This window comes from Solanum pennellii, chromosome 5 (genome assembly GCF_001406875.1).
Source record: "Solanum pennellii chromosome 5, SPENNV200".
Lineage (NCBI taxonomy): Eukaryota > Viridiplantae > Streptophyta > Magnoliopsida > Solanales > Solanaceae > Solanum > Solanum pennellii.
In genome coordinates, this window is record NC_028641.1 from 11,246,071 (window position 1) to 11,253,785 (window position 7,715).

Below are 7,715 nucleotides of genomic sequence, written 5' to 3' on the forward strand. Positions count from 1 at the left end.
AATATATAATATTCATGATTCTTTTTAAATGTAATACTATTTTAAAAAATATATTATCTAATATATACTACTTTAATTTCAATTGATATATTTTCAATAATTTTCACCAATAATAAAATTTTATTTTATTGTTAATTTTCCTTATAAAGAATACACAAAATTAAAATGAAAAAATTAATTTAAATATAAATAACAATACAATACAAAATAATAATTTAAATACAAGATAAAATACAATACATAACATAATAATTCGTTTGCGATAAAACAAGAATCATGTCGAAAAGATGTGGAACGTGCATTCGGAGTTTCGCAATTATTGCAAGACCGTCGCGTTTTTGGAGAAAGAAAATGCTACCTGATATAATGATTACATGTATTATACTGCACAATGTGATAATTGAGGATATGATCTTAATACACCAATTCAAGATGTCGTAGAGGCTCCAACTGCAACGACAGAAATGGTGGTAGATGAAAATCTCCGATTTGAACAATTTTTAGCTAGCCATAATAAAATTAAGGATAAAAATGCTCATTTTGAAATCCATAATGCATTAATAGAACATTTATGGGAGCAACGTAATAATTTCAAAAATTGAGTGTTTATGTAATGTTTATGTAAAATTATTTTACTTTTATTTGAATTTGTTCATTAATTTATATATTATATAATATTTCTGTGCAATTTACGATATTTAAAAATTTAGAGTAAAATATAATTTATATTAAATAAAATATTTAAAAAAAATAAAATTTTTATCACATGAGAATTATATAAAGTAATTATTGGGAAAAAGAAATGAATAATTTATATGAAATAAGAAAATAAGAATGCAATAGAAATAATAATATACTATTAACGAGAGAGAGAAAGATTTCTTTTGAAGAGTAAAATAGAAATTGGATTAAAGTTAATTGTCTGAAAAAATAACTCTATATTTGAAGAGTAAAATAGAAATTAGATTAAAGTTAATTGTCTGAAAAAATAACTCTATATTTGAAGAGTTATTTTCCAATTATTTCTTCAATTAAGAAAACGAAAGAGAATAAATAAGATTCTCTTAGCTCATTCGGAAGGATCAATAGAATTTGATCAATCCTATTTTATGTCGTTAAGGTGGAGAACTGAACCAAGAATTCTCTTTCTTCATCATCAATCGAATCACTGTTCGCGACCCAGGATTCTATTTTCTCATCAATCCAATTCCCGTTCACGTTTTTTCTTTTTCTTATCAATGAATAGATCTCTTTACTTGTATGACTTAGATGTCTCGTATTTCTCGAAAAAGTGATTCGATTGATGGGATTTGGTATGACATCGATGAGATTGATATTCCAATCTTTCTTCGGAATCGGTAGCGTGTATGATTTGGAGATGACTAAAAAAAAAAAAAAAAACTCCTTCCATTATCACATGTTTGTGTCCAAATTAAACCTACATTAGTTGGTGTGTGTCTTAACACACTGGATTCTACTCAAGTCTCTCCTACAAAACCTCTTTCTGCTAAAGTTACATTTTTCCTTTCACACAAATGAAGATCGCTTCGTTTTCACTTCTTCGGCTTCCTTTGACCGTTTCCGCCACTCGTCATCGCTTCTTCTCCGCCTTCATCGTCGCCGCCGGCCGTCGCCAAAACCCTAACAATGTCTCAAGGAAGCTCCAACAACCGACCAAAAATCTACTCAAAGCTCGTGAAACTATCAATAACCATTTCTCTACTCTGGCACCTATTCTTTCTCTGGAAGAAAAGCCTCAACTTTCTCACGACCAAGCCGTAGGAACTGTAGCCTCTTCACAAGCGAATTTCATGCGCGTTATAGTCCAACATATTCCTCCAGAAACTTCTGTGGATCCTTCTGGAAGCTTCAGTAAGGGTTCGGGGGAAATTGGAGTTGAGTTGTTGTGTGTGGTGAAGGCTGTGTTGAAGAAGATTAAGAGGAGAGTTTTGGTTGGGGATAAGGTTTTGGTAGGTTCTATTGATTGGGTGGATAGACGCGGAGCTATTGAGAATGTGTTTCAGAGGAAGACAGAGATTTTGGATCCTCCTGTAGCTAATGTGGATCATTTGCTAGTGTTGTTCTCTATGGATCAGCCAAAAATTGAGCCATTCTCACTCACTAGGTTCCTCGTAGAAGCTGAATCAACCGGAATTCCTCTTACTCTTGCCTTGAATAAATCAGAACTTGTTTCTCAAGAGGTTAGAAATACACATACAGTGCTATTCACTCCACATATATTCAAGCATTTGATTAGTTGACAAGTACTTATTACTTGGATATATTGAGTTGCTTGCTAGTAATTTTGATTTGCCACTAGTAGATGAACACTAACCGAACATATTGTTATATCAATCAACTACCTCCAGGATTTGAGCATGGAGGGGGCGCCAATATGGCGCGGTAAAAAGTCGCCCGTGCTTCCATGAACGTAGTCATCTTTTAATAAATAACTACATAAACAAAATGCAGTCACAATATACTCCAACCATCTAGAAAAGGATTAACTGAAAAAACAAGAGAGGAGATTTAAACTCTACTTATCCCTACTTAATGCTACATATTATAGTCGGGGGGCTTCAACATTAATAGGGAAAAGACTAACTGAAAATAAGTTTCAGCTAATAACATCATTTTTTAAGGGTAATATACTTTCAGAGATAGTTCAAATATAGCATATTTCCTACATCGATGTCCAATAACACACATTTTAATTCATTGAAAGTTAAATGTGTTGAATTGTATACAACAAGGACCAAAATTATAATTTTCATTAATTTGGAGTCCAAAAATACTATCCCTATATAATATAGGATTTTCAATTTGAGATTGATCTATTAGAAAAATCCAAAAGATTATGGCCTTGCCTTTATAACAGTTAGGAGTATGATGAACTCCAAATAGAAAAGAACACATCATGGAATGTTGTAGCTAAGATTCGATCCCAAGTAACTGAGTATACGGGTCGAGGGGCACCAGCACGGCCATTTAGCTTTTGTGCTTCAGAGGTCCTTGTTTAATATATGATCATTCTTTCATTGTATATACACATCTATACATAGAAATTTCTGAGGTTAACGGGTACCCGTGACCCCCCGCCCAATAGGGTAGGTCTGCCACTGACTACATCTCAATCCCAAATTTGTTTGGGTTGGTTAAATGAATTATGTGTATCTATTTCACAGTTCAGGTCCTTTATCAGCACATCACTATGCCTTGGGATGACTCCTAGTGGGTGAGTGAGTACTTGTTAATTTCTTTATGCATCCTTTCACTTGTTTGTTGTCATTTCTTCTTTGATTTTCTCAAGTACTAGTTGCAATGCTTGACGTTAGATTTATATACCATTTCTTAGAATGGGATACACATGTCTTTGCTTTTGTATTACCTTTGTAATGGGCTAGGATGTGAGGTGAAAAATACAATATCATATTGTTATATTTTCAAAGAATGAACTCAAACTGACAAAACAGAGAAGCTATTTATGAAAAATGTGTTTTGACTGAGAAAATCATGCAACATCCAAGCACTATTGACTACTTTTTATGTGCTTCAGTTTGATACTACTTTCTTCCTTCATGTTTCTATTTTGTGGTCATTTCTCTTTGACGCTGAAAGCCAGTGATCAACTCCTACAGGAAATAAAAGCATGGAAATCTAGGCTTCGTAGTTGGGCCTATGAACCAATCTTTTGCAGCGTTGATTCCAAGCGTGGACTTGATACACTCCAGTTTATTATGAGAGAACAAACATCTGTCATTGTTGGTCCAAGTGGTGTGGGAAAATCCAGCCTGATCAATGCTTTAAGAGACAACAAACACATTCTTGGTGCAGTCGAAGAGAAAAACTGGTTTGATCCTGTGCGTTTATCATTTTTCATCATTTTATATTATGTATAACATTCTTTTGTTTAGAACCCGTTGGTTTAGTGTTTCCTTTTCTTTATTATGATAGCAGATTCTAGGGAGCAAGTGGTATGAAGAGCAGCGTGTGGGGGAAGTGTCAGTAAGAAGTGGCAGAGGAAAGCATACGACGAGGCACGTGTCTTTGCTTCCATTGCCTGATGGGGGGTATCTTGCTGATACGCCAGGATTTAACCAGCCTAGTTTGATTAAAGTGACAAAGAATTCTCTTGCACATCATTTTCCGGAGGTCTGTCCTGATGACGCTGCTTTGTCTCTAATTTTTGTTTATTTGGTGAATAATATCTGAATCAATCTATCTATGTGAATCTCATGTGTAACTTCTGATATTATTACTATGGATTCAGATCCGCAAAGTGCTTAAAGATAGTGAACCTGCAAAGTGTGCATTCAATAATTGCTTGCATCTTGGTGAACCGGGCTGCCTTATAAAAGGTGATTGGGAAAGATACCCATATTATCTTCAGTTGCTTGACGAAATTAAGATCAGGGAGGAGTTTCAGTTGAGGACCATTGGAACTAAACGAGAAAGTGATGTTAGGTACGTTCGCAATGCCTTTATTCTTTGATATTTATCAATTCACTTTTACACAACTAAAGGTATTAACTTAAAATTTTCTGCACAAAGTAAGAAGTCGGAGATAATAATACTATGAGTCTGTCAAGTACAAGAGATGTATGGTAATCAGGTTCCTTGTGTTTCTGAGTTCTTTAAAGTATGTAATATCTTTTTAAAATTATAGTATCGAATATAAGATATAAATTTTTCTGTGTATGTTTGATGACCAAATATTCTTATAGTGGGTTGCTTAAGTTTGGCATTGGCGCTTGTAAAGCTTTGCCATTAAAGGACACTCGCACTGAAAACTCTAAAAGTGCATTGTTGCCATCCTTGAATCTCCTGCAGTTTTAATATTTGTATATTTGCTGATGATACTTTTAGAATGAAGTGCCGATTTACACTTTCTTGAGATTATTATTTTCTAGAAACTGAGATTCGATATGCTTTGTGACATAACTATTACACCAGATAATCCAATGAGAAGGATTACATTTCTCCACAAATCAAAGATAGTATATAGAAGAACATTTCCTCAGTAAAAGTTGTGCTTGGTAAACTTGTAGTTTTTCGGCATTTCTTTATTCTAACCTCCCTTACTAAAGAAACAGAAATATTTATGCAAAACATCTTGCAGGTGCAAAGTAGGAGACAAGGGAGTTGTGCAAGCAGAACCGCGGCTAGAGCCCAAGAAATATAGGCGACAATCTCGTAAAAGAGTGAACCAGTCATTACTAGATGAATTGGATGAACTCGACGACGAAGACGATACACTAGAGGATGACAATCCTATTCTAAGAGCATTGAGGGAAGAAAATAAATAGAAAAGCTAAACATTTGAAAAGATTCTGAAAATTTTCAGTAGGGATGCATGAATCCTTTACACCTCAATCCTTCTTGGCTTGTAAATAGTGATTTTGTTGTAACGTCTTGTTCATAAGCTGAAAGTGATCGACGGGACTGCCTAGATGTTGTAGATAACAAATGTTCGGCTGGCACTGTGTCTCAATGCTGTGGAAGCTCTCACGACGACTTAGTGCTGTACATTTGATAGAAAAAGGTGATATGCATTTCACTTGTGCCTCATTTTTTTCCATCTATGTTTTCTGTGATTATTTGGCAATGCTATTATGCCGGGTAGTCTAATGAATGAAGTGATAGTCAGTACCCTTTATTCGTGTCTGGAAGTTGATGATTTACCCTTTTTCAGGATATTACGAAGCCCTATATTGGAGTTCCATCGTCTTTTTCGATTGAATATTGTATCCTAACGAGCGGGCAAATGATGTTTAACAAATAACTGTAAAAATTGTACTTTCCTTGGTGTTGGGTTGGAAACTCACTAGTAATTGTTTTGGTAAGTGTTGCAGGGCATCTTGTGGGGAAAAATAGCCAAAAAAAAAATAGTATTAAGTCCTCTACAACTGCTCAAAGTTGTCTGCATAATTTATTTGGATACATCAATCTAATGTTATACCTATTGAACACCTCTACAAACTCGAATTTGAGTCAAGCTAAAAGTATAAATGTGTAAGTCACTCGTGATGATGTGATGAATTAACGAATTAACGATATACGTGTGCCATTTTGAATTAAAATTTTATAAAGAAAAAAAAAAGGAAAAGGGCATGTCCGGCTGTCTGCCCGCCATCGACCTTGCAACCTTTTCTATTCAAAGTGCTTTCCATCCATTCACTGTTTCTTAATTCAACTAAAAGTAAATTCAAATATGTTTGTTAAAGAAAAAAAATGAAATGGTATACTACATATTTCTTTTTTAATTTCTTTATTTTTCCTTTTCTCGTCTCAGATTCGGAAGAAATCTCGAGGAAATCCAACCATTAATGAATCATTTATGAAGAGATTTTCCAGCTTTAGATTGAACCCTTCTTTAATTTTTTCATTTCTATACCTTTTCAGCTTTTCTCTTCCATAGTTAATTCTGAAATTGAGCTTTTCCCAAAAGAAATTACTCATTTTTTAAAAAGAAATTTTAAATTGTTTGATTTGTAGCTAAATTCATCTTCATTTTCTACCTTTTTATCTTGTTTATGTTGAGTGGTGAAGAAAAAAAATTTTATTTTTGAAAAGAATAGTAGTGCTTTCCATATGAATATGATAGTGGTGAGGGAATAGGGTGATGTGGTTGAATATAAGAGAGAAAGAGAAGGGTGGATAGAGGTGGTAATGACGGCAGAATGGTTGTGGTGGTGCCGGCAGATATGGAAATGGGTAATGGTGAAAGAAGAAAAAAGAAAGATTAAAAATATATATATATAGCTAAAAATTAAAAATTGTTGGTCATGTGTGAAATATTTGTAAAATGCATTTTTCATGCCATGCATGTTTAATAGATACTTATTTTAAATAGCTTAAATATTAAATAAATGCATCACCTGATTAAGATGTTCAAGTGAACTATCTAGACAAATTTAAGTGGTTATTGATGACTTAAGTTCTCATTTTGAGATATTGAATAGTGATCGTATTGCATTGCAGTAGTTCAAATGAATATGATAGGCCGTTCAAGGTTTATCTAGAAATCAAATCAAATTGAACATTGAACTAAATTGATTAATTAAATCAATATATTTTTTTTAGTATCGTTTGGATTTTTATTTTTTTTAAAGGGAAAAGGCCAATATACTATCGATAAGTAGTTACAACTACAGCTTCACAAACGGTCCGTGCTAGGCTAGGGCTGGCAAGAGGACGGGGAAGGGGACTGGGGGACGGGACGAAGGGGGACGGGACGGGACGGGGGACGGGGAGAGGGGATTTGACACGGGACCGGGATTGGGGGGACAAAAATAGGTCCCATCCCGTCCCACTATATATACGGGATGGGATGGGATTTGGGGGGATGGGACGGGACGGGGGATTCTTTTTTTTAAATATTTATATATTTTTATTGAAATTATACGTCTTTAGATAATAAATTTTAAATTTAATTTTTGATTTTCAAATATCAAAAAAAAATTTCAAATTTAAAGTTTCAATTTATAAATTTTAAGATTCATTTTTTAAATTTCAAGTTTCAACTTTAAAGTTTTAAATTTCAAATTTGAGAAGTTTAAATTTGTAATTTAAATATTTTAAAGTAATGGAAATTTTAAATTTTAAATTAAGTATTTTAAAATTAGTTTAGTACTTTAGTATATATTCAATTGTATATATTAAAATTAAAATGCAAAACAATAATTGTATTAAAAAACTTGAACAAAAGTTAAAAC

The 7,715-nt window shown here is 33.4% G+C and overlaps 1 protein-coding gene across 3 annotated transcripts; it reads left to right on the top strand.

Moving 5' to 3' along the window:
- The first annotated feature begins 1,428 nt into the window (after nucleotides 1–1,428).
- On the top strand, nucleotides 1,429–5,843 carry LOC107020933 (small ribosomal subunit biogenesis GTPase RsgA 1, mitochondrial). Of its 3 annotated transcripts, XR_001456983.2 has the most exons (6): nucleotides 1,429–2,201; nucleotides 3,639–3,860; nucleotides 3,955–4,152; nucleotides 4,271–4,464; nucleotides 5,120–5,542; nucleotides 5,693–5,843. XR_001456983.2 is itself a non-coding variant. In XM_015221468.2 (5 exons), exons 1-5 carry the CDS (start codon nucleotides 1,536–1,538, stop codon nucleotides 5,304–5,306), a joined length of 1,467 nt encoding a protein of 488 aa, XP_015076954.1. In that variant the 5' UTR covers nucleotides 1,429–1,535; the 3' UTR covers nucleotides 5,307–5,656. The 3 variants fall into 3 exon arrangements, 2 of the variants coding, with proteins under 2 accessions (XP_015076954.1, XP_015076955.1); XM_015221468.2 differs by lacking the exon at nucleotides 5,693–5,843 and having other exon boundaries at nucleotides 5,120–5,656; XM_015221469.2 differs by lacking the exon at nucleotides 5,693–5,843 and having other exon boundaries at nucleotides 3,958–4,152; nucleotides 5,120–5,656.
- Nucleotides 5,844–7,715: the final 1,872 nt, after the last annotated feature.